This window comes from Zeus faber (assembly GCF_960531495.2).
Source record: "Zeus faber genome assembly, chromosome: 18".
NCBI classification, from domain to species: domain Eukaryota; kingdom Metazoa; phylum Chordata; class Actinopteri; order Zeiformes; family Zeidae; genus Zeus; species Zeus faber.
In genome coordinates, this window is record NC_137210.1 from 19,086,803 (window position 1) to 19,104,492 (window position 17,690).

Sequence of the window (17,690 nt, forward strand, 5' to 3'; positions counted from 1 at the left end):
CAGTATTAACTGAAAGCGCACGGACATCCACGCATTAGAAAAAAAAACAAAACGTCAAAAATAAAAAATAAATAGAAACAAAAATAAAGCCCCGCAATCAGGCGCCGAATCGCCGCTGGGATGCTGCGCGGCCAGGGCATGTTGAAGAGCCGCTGCTGCGTCCTGCTCAGCGACCTGAGGGTGCTGCTCCTCGGACCCCCGGCACCCTCCACCCCGCTGCCCCCACTCACCCCAATGAGCGGCCACGCCACGGAGGGTCGCGACCCGGAGGGAAGCTCGGACAATAACAACACCTTGGTGCGCCCGGACGGGGCCCCCGGGCCGGGGCCGGGGGCGGAGCGGCAGGTGGCGGGCTGGGTGGATGCTGCAGAGCTGTCCGCAGCCCTGCGTGGGTGCAGCGGCTCCTCGGACGACTGCTCAAAGGGCAAGCTGGAGGAGAGGTTCTCCCTCACCAGCTACAGCGAGAGCGGCTTCAGGACGCCGGTTTGCAGGATCTGCTTCCAGGGACCAGAGCATGTGAGTCAGTGCGTGGTGTTATAACATCGTGTTCATCATGTCCTTCAGGGTGTTCCAGGAGGCCCCCCAGCGAAATGGTTAACAGTTCAACATCACCTTTATTTAATTTACGACGATTTAAGACGTTCACACTGTTAGAGATGCTCTCCCTACAGACAAAGAACGGAGGTCCGGGCCAAATCATACCTAACAATAAAAATCCTCACATAAGTCTCCAAGTGACAAAATCTTATCAAGTGGGGACCGTGGCCTAATATTGAGGGTCCTTGATATGATACTGTCCTAGGCTGAGGTTACTGGAAGAGTTAAATATAATTGTGTCAATAGTGGCATCTTTCCTTGATAATCAGTGTATTGGAATATAATAATATATTTCCTAAAACATGCTATGATAAAACCCACATACCACTCACTTTTTCTTCAGATTTATATATAAAACAAAAATTTAAAAAAAGCTCCTCTGGGTGTGTTTTTCCTTTTTTTATGAGAGGTCTATTCGTTGTTCTACATGCCAGTGTCTTGTTAGGATAATTACATATCTGCCCAGGAGTTCTCTCAGTATGACTCCCAGTGAATCCTGCCCTCATCACATTGGGAGGCATGAAAATACATCTCGTGGGATGGCAATGAAAAACCTTGTCCATCTGTTAGACGAGAAGTGTGGATGATACACAGAGATTCCAAAACAAGAGACTAGAAACATGTCATGTCATGGCTGAAAATGTAATTCTTGTGAAAACGGTTTACACATAAGATGACTATAATAATGCCATTCACTCATTCCCATCCCCTGCCCAAATCAGGTAAAAATCATATTGATTTGAACAAAAGCTGTGTTGACAACTGCAGTGACATTAGTCACACAGTTTATCTACAATATTGACGAGTATGCCGCATTTAATAAGTAATTAGGGATATTTTAATAGAAATATGGGTGAAGTGTGTCACAGTCCTTGAAATTAAATGGTAACAGAGCTGCAAACACAGAGTGCCGCCACATTAATTTTAAGTTTATATCACACCTCCCCAATGAGGCTGGAGGAATGCAATTTATTTAATTAATGAAGCAGCTAGGAACATTTTCAAATATTAACAAGTTGTATACTTGTATTGTCTTTCACCTAATTTCACAATCATCGACTTATTGTATATTCTCTTCATATTTTATCCACTGATCACTCACACGACTCTGTAATGACTGGTGCTGTAAATGAACTTCATTCTGCATCCCGTCTCACATTCATAACATTGCTGCCATGGGATCTAGTCCTGAAATAGGAACAGCGGACCTCAGATCCCACTTATTTCAAACGCTGCACTGAAAGGCTCTGCTGCCAAGCATGCAGAGCACAGACAGTCCTCAAAATGTGCAGCATTTCCCACAAACCCCTGCAACCCGTGCGATCGATGTTTACTTAAGGAAATTGCAGCTACTCTTTTCATTATGTACGTTCTTATATGGCTAGCCCCCTGCCCTCCTCCATCCTCGCTGCTGTTGGTTTGGGTCACGTCCAGATATAGATCTGCTGAAGTGTAAATGGGCATAGGAGCAGGCAGCTCCATTGGAACAAAGAGATGAGTGGACTGTCTGCATGTCACTGTGTGATACAGTCAGCGGGGACATTAGTTCTCTCTCAGCCCCCAGGATGTCACATAGACCCAGGCAGCCAATATATGATCTGACAATCCACCTCCAAAACACTTCCATCCCCGGGGCCGTGATTCCGAAGACAGCGTGAGGAATGGAGTGACGAACGTCATCGTTTTAGGTTTTGGTTTTTTTTGTTTATAAAAGCTGAATGTTTGACACAAGAAACTCTTAAAAGAAACACTGTTCCATATGTATTCTGAGTAAAAGCTCCGCCATAAAATAATCTGATATTTGTAGACCTTGGAATCTTCGAAAATAGGGATGTTTTTGGTACCTCTGTTGATGGATGTGGGACAGAAGTTATTTTAACCCTAAATGACCGGGGTAATGGGTCAAGTTGGACCCATTGCCTAAGTTCTGTGTCTGACTTAAGTTAATAGTGTCAGTGATATGGAGAGGTTGTGCTAGTGTCAGCAAGAGTGCACTTTTGACATTCTAAGTAGAAAAGGGGGATTTTTCTTTTCATAATCATCTGTGTAATAACATCACATATAAACTTTAAGGATGTGAAAACTGAAAGCCCATTGTCTAGAACAAGCAGTTTTGGAATTGAGCACCTAACACATTCACAGCACTTGGCATGAAACACGCCCAGGCACCGTGCAGCATTTAAGCTGTTTGCTGCAAAATAAAAAAAAGAAAATGCCTCAATATAAAAATTGATCTATTTTTGAATGTAATGAAGACGACCAGAAACCATTAGAACGTCCAGATGTCTGTCTAGTTTTCGACCATTCCCGCAGGATATGTTTTGGCCAGATTTAAAGTGCCTCGGAATTAGATCAAAAACAATGTTTTGTGATTTTGTTGGTATAAAAAAAAATATGCAACCATCGTTTGCATTATTCTGTTCCTCCCTGAGCTCTGTGGCTTGTTTGGCCGTTTGATTGCCTTTTCACCAGGGATTCCCTTACTCTCTCTGCTTGTGCTCATTATTGAGCGGTGTTTTAAATGAGTGTTGCCCATTTTGCAGTTTTCTCACAAATGTGGGTACTAACTTTGGAAACACAATTGCGTGTGAAACAATGCAAGGGCTATATACCAGAAGACCTCGACAAAAGACGCTTGGGCGAGATGTGGGCATACCCACTGTGAAGGGAGTGGAAAGAGATGAAGCGCCAGAGGCAGAGTACACAAGACATGTACACGCACGTTTGGTAAGTCAGCTCCTGATGCGAGAGGTAGAGGTGAAAAGGTAGCAGCGATAGGCAAAAGGATCAAATAATACACCACTTAGGATACGACATGATGTAGTGATAGGTATACATGATAGAAGGGGAGCCTCCTCACTATCGACCTGCGGGAGAGCACAAAGAACTCATCTCCCTTTGCACCTTAGCAATCCAACCCCCTAAATAGTAATCATGTCCACCTCACATTTGTCTGTAGCCCTCTATAAAAAATATACAGCAATACTTCTATTACTACTACTACAAATAATAATAATAATAATAATAATAACAATATTATTATGATGATGATGATGATGATAATGATGATGATTATTATTATTATTATTATTATTATTATTATTATTATTATTACTACTAATAATAATAATAATGATGATGATGATGATGATGATGATGATGATGATGATAATAATAATAATAATAATCATAATAATATTCATTCTCGGATTTGTGAGCTGTGATGTTTGGGGGGCTGTGAGGAGACAAGTCCAGTACTGTTCCTCAGTATCAATGCAAGCCTTGTAAATTTCCAAATTTTAAGGGATTTTTTTTCCCGCAGTGTCATGCACTGCTACTTGAAAGTGGCCTTTGGGGCAGATGCTGCGTCTGAAGAATGTGTGACTCCATGCTGCTTAGAAAAGACGCTGGCTTTCACTCCTAAATCATAACACGGATAATGCACTCGCGCAGTTCATTTGTCCGAGGGACAATGAGTGCCCTTCAGGCGTTGAGTTTCCCGTCATTTGCACTTGGAGGCCCCACAGCGCAGGAGCACTATGCTTTCTGCGTTCCCTCGCACGTGGGACGGCTCCTCGGCTATTTCCCAGGAATGGGATATAAAGAAGTTGCATAAGCGAATGAAATACCTTGCTCCTCGGAAAAGTGTGTTGTTACTGCGGGAACTATCAAGTCATAAACATTAAATCAGATCCTGGTTATTGCTCTTCAATTCAATTAGTCTTTATCAGGGCCATTAACTACGAATGTAATGATTCCCACAGAATAAGCAATAAGTGGAAGGCCCCTGGCATATGTTTTATGAAGGGTCATTACAGGTAAATAAATCTGAAATGATATGAGGCTCTTCAATTCCATTATGGAGTGATTGGACACTCTTTTTTCCTCCCCAACAACCTGTTGGATATGGTTCCATCTACAATGGACATTTCAGATGCATTAGATTTGTACGTCCTGCAATGAAAACGCTTTTGGCCCCGGAGCTCATCATGTGCCGCCGCGAGACAATCTCTCTTGTTTGGTTTCTAGGTGAGCGAGTTGATTATCTCGCTTGGTCCTCATCGTACGGCTTTAATGGACTTGCCTTGCCTTGTTTCACGCACTTTAGAAAAAAATCCCATCCGTAATTCGGTTTCATGTCGTAGAGTAGCACGGACACGGATTTCATAGAAGAAAATCGAATGAACTGGGCCGCCCCCGTGGGACGAGTTGCGGTGCTGCGCAGAGAAATGTGATAATACCGCCGAAACCGCGAGTCCTTATATCGACCCAGCGCGCTGTTTTACAATGCAGAACCTAGCGCTGCTGTTTGATCGAACCATCAGGAGGGACATATAGCTGTCAGCGCGCGTCAGTGTGTGCGGGCCGTGACGCCATGTTTGTTACCAGACCCCGTCGCTCACTCCCCGCCCTCCGTCGCGTCGGAGTGGCTCCGGGTTCCAGCTCTTGGCTCCGATCGGACCCGGCACAGCGAGGAGCCCCGAGTCCTACTGGACAAAGCGGAGCTGTTCCGGTGCCCCTGCCAACACACTCCCACCACCGCCATCTGTAGACGGGGCCTTTTCTCCCTCTAGCGCGCCGCTCTTTTTCCCTCCCCCTTCACGGCGGCCGCTCCCTCTGTAGCGTAAGAGTTGTCGGGACGGCGACGGCACGTCGATTGCTCGCTCTCGCCAATTTGTGCTCCTACCCGAGCAATGTCGCAAACCTGATGCTGTAGCTCCATCATGTGAGTGGAGAATAAACACCTTGTCTGAGAGGGCTCTCATGTGTAATTTTGAATTAACTATAAGCTGCTGGAGTGCAATGCACAGTGCATTGCACTGCTGCCTCACAGCAAGAAGGTCCTGGGTTCAATTCCCGCCTGGGGTGCTGTTGGCACCGTTCTCTGGTGCCATATCTCCAATAAGCATGTGCACTCATCATCTGACCAGCGATAGACATTTGGAACTGGGTGCGTCGTTGAATGCTGCCCACTGCTCCTGGCTGCCCCCCCAGAGGAAGGACAAGTTGGGGCTTGTCGTGTGATCAGTAAAGATTCTTCTAATTCAAAAGAGCCCCCAGCCCCGAATTTGACAGATATGAGTTGTGCCCTTCTTCTCCTGGAAGACCGACACGGCGAGAGCGGTAATCTGTTTTAACGAGCTTGGGGGTAACAACAGGAATTTAATTTGTAATTGGTGTCGATGTCTGAGCGGCGTTGGCCTTTGTTAATTAAGGGTCACTTCATTTCAAAATCTGCTGTCTTGTCCCATTCAGACCCGAGTGCCGCTCGGTCCAAGCCGTCAACGATCAGCTACGGAGCTGCTAAGGATACATTCGCCGGCTCAAGGGCGTTTTTGTCTGCAGTTTTTAAGGAAGACAAAAATGTCCCTTTTCATCTACCGCAACCCAGGTTTTTTCAAAGCAAGACTGTAATCAGAGAAAGCGTTCCATTCGGTCTCAAGGTTGCCTCTCGGTTAAAACACGGCATGCGGCTTTTTTTGCCGAGCGTGCGGCGGAACACCTCACGTTTAGGAGATGCGAGAATCTCACACACTTGGGACGACTCGGAGCCGATGCTTTCATCTGTTGGATGTTCCACTTGATACGACTTCATTTAGACTTTATTTAGAACAAAGGTCTTACACTCAGTAGTGTCTCACAGTGTATTGGAGATACGGGTAAAAGGGGGAAGAGTACTAGAAAAGGAAGCAATGAGAAGGTGATAAATAAATGTGGACGAGCCAAAAACAAAAGGCCTTTTTTCTTAAACGATGACAGCAACATAAAAATATCCATCAAGTTTCCATCCAAAAGTAATTCAGACTTATCATACCGAAGGAAGATAGATGATAGGGGAAGGTTCAAAAGAGTAAGGAAGGATGAATTGAAGGGTTAATCCGTTGATTAGGTGTGACACGTGCGCATATTCATTTTTTTCCTGTGCATCATTGCGTTCTTAAAGCTGAAAAATCATAGCAATTAACAATACAACTCATCTGAATATTTCATAGGGACACATTGAATATATACGTACAAGCAAATATTTATGCTGAGGAAAAAAAAAATTGCCATTCTGCCGCTATTTCACAGTAGCTTTGCCGACTGTTGACCCTTCATCTAATCAAGTATTATCATGACACACGTGGAGTGGATTTGAGGATTTAAGGCTTTCTGGTTTTGTTGTTCTACGGTAATATTATTGTGCATTGCAGAGTAGTGTGTATGTGTGAGTATTTCTCTTCCTATCTGCTTGACTACTTACCTTGTTTGTGTGTGTGTGTGTGTGTGTGTGTGTGTGTGTGTGTGTGTGTGTGCGTGCGTGCGTGCAATGCAAAGGGAGGTATGTGCACATATTATGTATGCGTGTGTGTGTGTGTGTTTCCTACAAATGGCTTTCCTGGAGGACGGAGTGCTGTTTGGAAACAGGGAGTAGAGCAATCAATCACTGGCTGATCACTATACTTCAATATTTCCTCTTCATAGGAGAGAAGTCATTAAATGATGTCAGCGCGCAGCGTGCCTCATCTTGCTGTCTCTGGAGTTGCATCATATTCGATGGGCTAATTCATCTATCTATCTATCTATCTATCTATCTATCTATCTATCTTTCCATCTATCTATCTATCCATCTATCCATCTATCCATCTGTCTGTCTGTCTGTCTATCTATCCATCTATCCATCTATCCGTCTGTCTCTCCGTCTGTCTGTCTGTCTGTCTGTCTGTCTATCTATCTATCTATCTATCTGTCTGTCTGTCTATCCATCTATCCATCTCTCCATCTATTTTTCTCTGTGACCTGGACCAATAAGAGAAAAACAAAGACAGAAAAGAAAACAACAGGCTGAGTGACAAGTTGGCATTGCCACTGTGCAAATATGATTGTACTGTATTGGTTTTAGTATTTTGGTTTTTGTGTCATATTTTTCCTGCAGGGGGAGCTTCTCAGCCCGTGCCGGTGCAGCGGCTCGGTGCGCTGCACCCACCAGCCCTGCCTCATCAAGTGGATCAGCGAGAGAGGATCCTGGGCCTGCGAGCTGTGCTACTACAAGTACCAGGTCATCGCCATCAGCACCAAGAACCCCCTGCAGGTGAGAGATCAGTTTCCATGCATTATAGAACGTCCAGGTAGCGGATGGATGAGGAATTAGATGAGCATTTTTTGGGGGGGGGAAGGTAAATGTCTTTGTATTGTACGTACCTAAATGAGTTGATAATCTCATGACCTTTCCCCACCTGACTGACTGACTGACTGACTTGGGCATGACTGTATGTCAGGTTCTGTCGTACTGGTGTTGTGTGCCATGCCAAAAGTCTATTTGAGTCAAATTTCTCAATTTCATCAATGTTTTGGGTCGTGTCATGAAAATCAAGTTGAAGCTTCTGAAGTGTTCAGATGAAGACCATTGGTATAAAACGTAATGTTATGCTTTTGTGACCGGAGCGAAAGCACAATTGTCTCCGTGGTGTGTGCTACCTGATATGTTTTGGCTTTTCCAACGATTTGTTTTCGATTGGGAAAAGACGACGGGAATGAGACAACTGTTTTTTATTGAAAACACTCTCCGTCGCCAACCAAAAACGGGCCCCGGCGCCTCACCAATCTACTGTCTCCGTCTCCGCGCGCAGTGGCAAGCCATCTCCCTGACCGTGATCGAGAAGGTGCAGATCGCGGCGGCCATCTTGGGCTCCCTGTTCCTCATGGCCAGCATCTCCTGGCTGGTGTGGTCGTCCTTCAGCCCGTCGGCTCGCTGGCAGCGCCAGGACCTGCTCTTCCAGATCTGCTACGGCATGTACGGCTTCATGGACATCGTCTGCGTGGGTGAGACCCGAATGTCCTGGTCGGGGTTCTGAGTAGAACAGGGTTACCCATGGTCGAGGTTTCATTCTGTTTTATTTGCGGTTACCTTGAATACAGAGATCAAGCGTAATTTGTTGTCTTTACAACTTTCACCGTCAAAAGGACCGGCCCCAACAAATTATTTTAATGAGGTGTTTTACCACTGGAAAATATTTTTCTTTCTTTCATTGTAATGGGATCATTTAACCTGTTTACAACGCAAATGGACCACTTGGAGAAATTCTCTTTAATCGAGGGACATCTTAAAAGTAATAGAGTTTGTTTTCCTTCCCTGAATAAAATCCCTTAAATTAGTTCATTTGCATTCGATATCCAAAGTCGGCCCTCCGCACTGATTTTTTTTATAGCTTGTTTTAAGGGAAATAAGATATTAATACTGTGTGTTCAGAAGGAGCAAATAAGTTGTTGAAAAGCATTTTTTCCCACAGTAATTTCAGTACTTCTACTAATAGTTATCTTGTCTTATATGTTTTTTTCTTTTTTTTTTTAATCTGGGCCAAACATACTTCATAAAGCTTGCCATGTTTCCAAAACGCAATACTTGGAAATCGGCAACTGAAATATTTCTAGTTTTCAATTTTTGAATATCTAAGTCTATGGTAATCTGAGTCTTAGTAAACTCTTTGATTAAGCCGTTTCATCTGGTAGCTGTCTGAGGATATCCAACTGGAACTCCAAACTGGAAAATGCCCCGAGTCCCGAGTCTAAGTGCTGCGGTGATGGACTGCGCTTTGGCATCTCACTTTGTAAAAAACCTTACCTGCCGCCGCCGTCGACAGTGGGATGAGGGGAAGCGGAGATGGGCTGTCTCCATTTTAGCAGCGGCGATTGACGATGGAGTCATTAACTCTGCTCTTTACAGAGATTAACTTGTCACCAGGCAGAGACTGAGGAGAGAAAGAGACGAGACTCGCTCTTATCAGGAGACCGAGATGGAGTCGGAGGCAAACAGAGCCACGAAGCGACCAGACGGCCTTTAGTCTCATTAAATGCTGTCAACAGGAATACGGTTAAATTATTAATCCTGTACCTGGCCATCATGAGAGTGTGTGTGTGTGTGTGTGTTTGTGTGCGTGTGTGTGTGTGTCTTGCATTGCTTAAACTTAGTGTTGTGTGCAAGGCCAAATTATTGGAAGATTAAAAGATGGGAACCATGTATGTTTTACACTGTGACGTGACATGAGGCACATTACTGTGAAGTAAAAGAAAATGACCCGTGAATATTTCCCCCTTTTTTAAAAACGCACCCGGTCTTTGAGAAAAGGCAGAAAAATGAAAATGTCCCAGCATCGGTAGTTTTACGGATTGATTTCAATCTTCAAGCGACAAATCAATAAGCAATTCTGTGCTGTGTTGAGGCGTTATTGAACAAAGCCGCAGAATGAATCCTCCATCTTTTTTCAAACCCCCGAAACCCAACACTGGCCTACACCTTTGTGTCGTAGCAGTGGTTGTATATTGCATATATCTCAAAAAAACATCAAAAAACGGAGATCCCATCTCTGCGGTTATGATACCATAACACTTAGACAATGGAAGTTGTGTTTGCGATGTGTGACTTTCCGTCGGCTTCACCTTCACTGTCTTTACCAGCGGAACCGGCACCGCAGAGATCCATCACTCGCTGGCGTCGTTAAGCGCTGCCAGACGGCGACGTCTCTAACTGATGCTCTGATCCGATCTCTGCAGCGCTTATTATTCACGAGGGACCCTCCGTCTTCCGCATCTTCCACCGGTGGCAGGCCGTCAACCAGCAGTGGAAGGTCCTGAACTATGATAAGTCCCTGGACAGCGAGGACCTGAAGGAGGCCGCCGCCGCCGCCCGGACTCAGACGGCCCGGCCGGAGCCGGCCTGGCAGAGCAGCGGGGTGAGGGTCTCCACCTCCACCTCCTCCCTGATGGTGATCGCCTCCTCCACGCCAGGCTCCACCGCCACCACCGCCACCGCCGTCGTTGCAGCCGCGCGCGCCGACCCCGGCCCGGACGCGGACCAGGACCCCCACGGGGCCGCGCTGCCGGACCAGCACTGTCCCTACAGCATCCTGAACCTCCTCAGCCACCTCAGGCAGCCGGAACCGGCCCGCAGCCAGACCAGCGGCAGCAGCAGCGGCGGCAGCAACACCCGAGAGCTGGTGATGAGAGTCACCACGGTCTGAGGATCCAGCCGAGGCCTTATCTCACCGCGGGGTGGGGGGTCGGGGGGCGTTGTATGATTCATTGGTTGGACTGAGCTTTTCCCCCCCCGAACTGCACTGATGTTCTTGTTTGTTTCAAATGCATCTCTGATGTCCGTACATGGATGAATAAAAAAAAACGACAAGTTGTTTTATTTGCAAGAATTGTGAGAAAATATGTTAATTCTTTTTGAGATTCTTTAACGGGGATTTATCTCTAAAGGTCAGATCGGGAGTTTTCTTGCGACAGGATCATGAGAAAACAATTTTTATTTATTTATTTTTGATGCATTTGCTTTTTATCTGACTGGCGACACGATCCACATACATTTCAACATCCGGACGCAGCGCCTGGGAGCCTGGGAGCCTGGGAGGGAGTCCAGCCGATCAACTCATTTAGATAATTGGAGTCGAGCGGTCCATAGTAGGTCACGTGCCTTTATCTCCGGGCTTGAAAGCATGTTTTGGTCTAAAAAGCAATATTCTCATATGCTATTTGAGTCTGCGAGGATCACTACTTTTAGTTATTTCGCCCCGAAGCAGCTCAGATATACACGGCTTTGAGAGTTCTTCTTTCCTGAGCTTCAAAATCAGATATGCTCTTTGATACTTCTTCAGAGCCTCTTTTTTTTTTCTTTTTTTCCTCCATGCACATTAAGGATCCATTTTCGTCATGAGGGACAGTAGGCCTCGGAGGCATATTGTAGGAGGGAAGAAACACTTGAAAACATGCTTACAGCAGGAGGTTCATTTTAGTTCTCCGGCTTTCCGTAGCTTGGACAAAGTTGCACACGGGAAAGTCCTGTCTGGATGTTACATGTGAGTGTAGCTCAGTGGGGGCCTGTCCACCCCCCGGAAATCAATTTGATACTTGTATTATAAAACCGCAGTGATAAGAGGCTTATGAGATGCCCAAGATCCGTGTAATCAACACAATTGCGTCACAACTATCCATCCTTTTTTTTTTTTTTTTTCTTCTTACTGTGATCTTGTGTGATGCAAGCATGGAGCTGACGATCGTTTTAAGATCATGTCATATCAAAAATAAAAAAATATCAAATGGTAGCGTAGTGATCCAGAGCATCAGGATAACCCAGTATTGCCAGATGGAAAATGTATTCTATCGTCTGAGACGACCCCGGGAAAGGGCCGGGACGCTGCATTGAGTAGCAAAACTATGTCAGAAGCACAGCCCCAAGGCTACACTCACACATAGGAAACGTCCCGTGGCATTGTGCCACACCGGCAAATACACGTGACCTTGATTCCTGACGGTGATTGGCTGTAGTAATTACACTGATTGGTGGATTCACAGGGGATCCAGGATCAGGTACGTACAATGAGGTGTAGAGGAATAAAGTGATCTGGAACCAGCGCCGGGACGAAAATTCGGAAAACAAAATGATCGTCCATTTGGGCTTTTTTGATCTTATATCGCAGAGTGGTTAAAATTATCATAGAAAAAGCATCTTAATTGTACATCTGGCAACCCTGCTAAATTCACCAAACGGCAGAACCCGATCAAGGGCATTGTTTTGATGTCGAATTTTGTAGTATTTGTATGATCGATTTTGGCATCAGGCCGACAGTAGCTGTTAGATGCTCTGTTTTGCTGTTCTGCTTATTCTTGTGATAATCACATGCCAGGAGGTCGCTATCTGAGCAGAATCAGGTGGAGCCCGCACATTTTATTTTTTATTTTTCCTCCGCTGAATTATTCAAGCCATGAACTGCTGATATTGTTGGATGTGAGCTAGAAAACCAACTTGCTCGGAGAGGAGGGGTTACATAGAGTTCACCCAGGTTTATTTCCTTCGGATCTCTTCACCCCTGTCTATAACGTGTAGCAGCTACACACACACACACACACACAAGCACGCACACAGACACACACACCCACACGCACGCTCGCACGCACGCACGCACGCACGCAAACATACACACACACACACACACACACACACACACACACACACGCACGCACGCACACACACACACATACGGCCACACACACACACACACACAGACACACACACGGGCACACACACACACACGCACACGGACACGCACACGGAAACGCACACACACAAACACACATCTATCTGTGCAACAGCTGGGCTAGATCTCGAAAAAGTGAGGCATGTTTTCAAGCAGTGGGAGTTAACAAATGGCACCCCATAGTGATCAGACCTAGGGCAGATCAGGTACCTATTAACCCAAAGTTGGTTTCATGGATTAATATGTGGGCCGTGATTTTCCACAGGGTCAAATATTTAAATGCACCATATTGCATGTCTTAAAAAGCTCAATATATTACGTGCCAAAATAATGGGAATACTGTATGTTGTATTCACTTAAATTTCTGTTGCTGTGAATATTGTTGAAGCGGGAATTGCAAAGTGTTGACAACACAAACAGCTGCATCAGCTGTTTGATACAGGCTCCGTTCCCAAGACGGTCTTTTGAAACAATCCACTAACCCCCCCGAGGGATTAACCGGTGCTTCTGCATTTTATACACTTCCAATTAAATCACTCCATGGTACCTTTATGATTTGTCCAGGTTCAATTTCATAGTTTCCACGCTGACGAAATGGGATTCATTCCGCTTACATTAAGGATGTCGCAAATTAAAGAAAGGAAAAAAAAAGATTGGAAGTAGGTTAGGCTTTTCAAAGTCAAATTAAATAAAATGACGGTAGAAAAAACCCCAAAACTTTCATCCCATCGATTCAACATTCTTTTAATAAGTAGGCCTCATAAACAAGAGAAGTGAGGTTTTGAAGAAGCGGTATAAATCTAAGATTTATGCTTTATTGTGTGGAGTGGCAGTGTGTAAAATAAAAATAAAAAAGGCCCAAAGGGGCATTTTGCAGGGTACATAAAACACTGAAACTGCACAGATTACATGACGCTAATTTGTTATTCAAGCAGGTCATAACACGTTTGAAATTCCGGGCGTACCTTTAAACAACAAACGCAGAAAGTCGTGTCTCCCTCCCGGGAGACGGAGACGGAGAATCTCTGCATCTTCCCACTTCTTTTTGTGGCGTGATGAAATGACAGTCATCACACACACACGCAGCCCCGGGGGCGTCGCTGCTCGAGAACAATGGGAGCAATTACAGCCGAAGCACACCCTGACATTATGAGGCCCCTCTCCTTCTGCGTGCAGGAACATCTAACTCTCTGTCTGTCTGTCTGTCCTTCGATTATCTCGACAACCGTTCATCCGATCTACTTCACACTTGGCGGGTGTATCGCCGGGGGCCCAAGGACGTGCTGTGTCGAATTTGGTGCAATTTGCACACGCGACACGCGTAACATTGATAAACCCTCAATAAACAAGGGGGGAGCGAGCCGCTCAGCTCTGTGCAGCAGCAGCGGGGCGGGGCTTCGCGCCCCCTTGCGGCTGAGTCACTTACATCCGCAGTGCAGCCCGTTGCGGACAGGCACTAGTGTTGCTGATTTTAAAAGCCTCACAGCAAAAAGCCTCAATCACCAATCAGCGCCTCTCCACTTCGCGTTGCTGCGGCTCGTCTTGCCCCCGGTGGCCGAACCTGGCAACTGCGCTGATCTCACAGGGCATGAGGTTATTCATTCCATTCATCTAATCTCACTGTCAAACTCTAAACATCGTCAAACAAAACATTCTGCAGGGTCTGTTTATCGCGCTCGTCCATTTACCGTCTTGGAAATAACCGAAGCATTTGTTGAGGCTGATGCCGAACTTTTATCTAATCTCGTGCTGTGCTGCTCGGAGGCGCAGTTTGGGGCCGACATATAAACAGCGTCTGCATTCCGTCGGAGAAGGTCAACAACAACTGATCCGCTAATTGAGCCCCTGATGGGCGTCTTCCTGAGCCGCTGCCTTTGAAAGTCGATAAACACACAGCGTGACAGCGCACACAGTGCACGCTCACTGCCCATGCACTCAAGTGACAGCTGCTGCAGCACATACTGCACAGCACCCGGATATACTGTAGACTGAGGTAGACTAAGTGCTGGGGAAGCTACTGAAACCAAAGCTTTGGAAGCTGCCAATAACTTCACACTGGAAGGAGTTAGACTATAGCAACGCTCCCATGGGGAGCAATCCAGTTTGGTTAAATGAGCTTAAGTTACTTAGAAAAAGTAGTTCAAATTACTTTGTAAAAAAATGATCAAATTGACAATGTAAATGTAAATCGACATTTCAGAGGAAATTATAACAAAATATAATACAAAAAAGTCATGTTATGGTAGCTCAGGCGGTAGAGCTGGTGGTCTAGTGGTCTAAAGGTTGCTGGTTCGATCCCAGGCTCCTCCTGCTAGCATGCTGTAGTGTCCTTGAGCAAGACACTTAACCCCTAATTGCTCCTGATGGCTGCGTCCGTCGGTGTTTGAACAATTGTAAGTCGCTTTGGATAAAAGCGTCTGCTAAATGTAATGTAATGTAATGTCAGCAGAAAAATGCCCATCCATTGAGTTTATTGCATAAAGTGCCCACTTTTTGCCAACTTCACAGGTCACACACATAAACCAAAAAATTAATACCCACTCTTCATGGGAAAGTGCAAGGAATGTCAGCTAGGGTTTTGTATACACTGTCCATCGGTCAGAGACCTGCCTTCCAGAAGCTAGAGTCCAGTTGGTGTATTGCACCAAACTGGATTACTCAGTTGGCCAGGTAACTTCCAAAATAGCATGCAGCAACTTCTCTCAACATGTAAGTATAAAATAAGTACCAATAATCAATACTTATGACTAAGGCTGGGCATGCCTTCACAGCGGTCGGGATGAAAGAAAAAGGGGGCGCAGTTTGGGCTGGTCAAAGGGGCTTCAATTACAGTAGAGAAGCCACGGTCAAATAAAAATAAAAAAATCATTATTATTTTTGGGCCCAAAAGTGTTTATAGTTTCAGTAGTTAACTATACAAAAAATAGCAAAAAAAATTTCAATTTAACTACTTGAATCACTATGTAATAATGAATGTAGTTGAACTACCAGCAAGTTACTGCAAAATGTAATTGAACTCATTGAATTACATGTAGTTCATCCCTCCCCAACACTGTGTATATTCACATGATCAAACCTGTTTTTGGAGATTTGAACGATCTGAAAATGTATGAAAAACATTCTACTTTCTCGGAATCAAAGACGAGGCTCAGTTATGGGCCCTTTCTCACAGCAGCCGGTTCAACGTTTATAGCCGGTTAAACAACAGCCGAATTCCATGACATGGATTGTGGGTTTGTACTCATTGAGCCGTTTCCGGGCCCGCAAGCAATGTCACCGTGTTCACCCTCCATGTCAAAACGTCTGCCAGGAAAAGGCTCCATCGACGAGATGTGAACGAGGTGACAACACTTACGCCATCGCACGCCGCCGCCGCTCTTTGAACAATATTTACCCGATCGATCTTTAAATGGCCTGTTCTACGGCAACAGAGGCGGGAGTCTCCTCGTTGTCTTAAAGCTCCAGTTAGAGTCAAGGGGCCGCAGCAAAAGACAGACGGGCCAGTTGTGACGATGCCGTCAAGGCGGGAGGGAAAAGTCCTTTGGTCAAGACAAAGAGCGATGGAAATGTGAATCTATATCAATGCTATTCATAATTTTTATTTTTATTTACAAGGCACTTACGAGTCCACTTTCAGATCGATTGTGTGCCCGCTCAGTAGAATAGAATAAAAGTGAAAAAGAATCGCAACAGCAGCTCTGGAGCGGGGCCAGAGAGACACTCTTCACACAGGGCCTTATATACACAAACCTTCAGAAAGCAGTTTTTTCCATTTAAGGCGATGGAGCAGAGCGTGAGCAGCTGGTCATGCAAGCATTGTTAAAGCATCTCCCAGTGCAGAGCTGCAGCGTAATGCTGCTCGGGACAAATCAGACTGACCTTTTAGATAAAATTTGTGTTCATTTAATTTTTTACATTCATTTAACAAGGGTAGCCACAGTGAGATTGGGATCTCTTTCTTCAGCAGGGCCCTGGCCAAGAAAAGCAACACAACAATCTAAAAAGATTATAGACAAAAAGAATCGGACATAAAACATAAAATAAAAAAAAATTAAAATATGCTAGATATTGTTGAGGCGGGTTGTTCCATCGTGAAACAGCTCCATGCGACGACACAACTTTTTAAAGCATTGGTCTAGATTAGCAACATGACCATCCAATTAGAAATAATACATTATAAATTAATAAATAACAAAATAAGATGTATTATTATTTGAATTATTATTATTATTATTATTATTATTATTATTATTTATGAGCCTTCCCACCAACATCTTAAAGGAAAAATACAACAAAATGGTTTGACTATATCAAACCAGGTCCCTCCCCTGCAGACTTTCCCAAATTCCCACTGCTCCATCTAGGGTCACATGTGTTCCTGTGCAGATGAAAGAGAAGGGAGGGACTGTTTCCTCTGAACCTGAAGAGATGACTATCTCCACTCTGCTGGAACATTGCTTGAATTTCCCCATATTTTGAAAAAAGCCGCAATTGGATCCTCGCACCATTTTACTGTGGCCGAGATGGGTGAGTTGAATTCTCTTTTCCTTTTTTCACGTGTTCGAGGCTGGCTGCACTGCACAACACCCGTTTTTCTATAATAATAGTTTGATAAAACTTTCAATGCTAGAATTTCCTGTTTTTTTTTTTTTTTTTAATTGAAATAATAATTTCTGCAGATCATGAAAAACATATTCTCGATAGAAAATAAAATAAACAATAATCCAATTCATACTTGAAATTATTATTTAAATGCAATGATTTTATTATGAATTTAATAACCAGGCGACTGAACCCAGCATGTAGGACGCTCTTGACTAGGGTTGGTCGAGGCACAGTTATGCATGTATTGTGTGATTGAACAACAGTTACATTTTACATTTTTATCCCAAATATGTTTCATCCCTAGTTTCATCCCTAGTTTTAAGGGTTGGGTACCCTGTTTAAAACACATCTAAACGCTCCAAACTTCTTCTGAGACGCCTTCTGTGAAGACTCAATGGTTTGACAGCCGTTTCCTGCTTTTTTTAAGGATCGGCCAGAGTGCAGAGTGCAGAGTAAGGCTCTGGCGTCTCACTG

At 44.7% G+C, this 17,690-nt stretch overlaps 1 protein-coding gene across 1 annotated transcript; it reads left to right on the forward strand.

The window, feature by feature from the left end:
• Nucleotides 1-120: 120 nt before the first annotated feature.
• Nucleotides 121-10,595, forward strand: LOC307243764 (E3 ubiquitin-protein ligase MARCHF4-like; the record flags this gene model as incomplete). The annotated part of the gene is made up of 4 exons (XM_080018702.1): nt 121-516; nt 7,514-7,669; nt 8,208-8,400; nt 10,129-10,595. The coding sequence occupies 4 exons, from the start codon at nt 121-123 to the stop codon at nt 10,593-10,595; spliced, it is 1,212 nt and encodes a 403-aa protein (XP_079874828.1).
• Between the last annotated feature and the right edge of the window lie 7,095 nt (nt 10,596-17,690).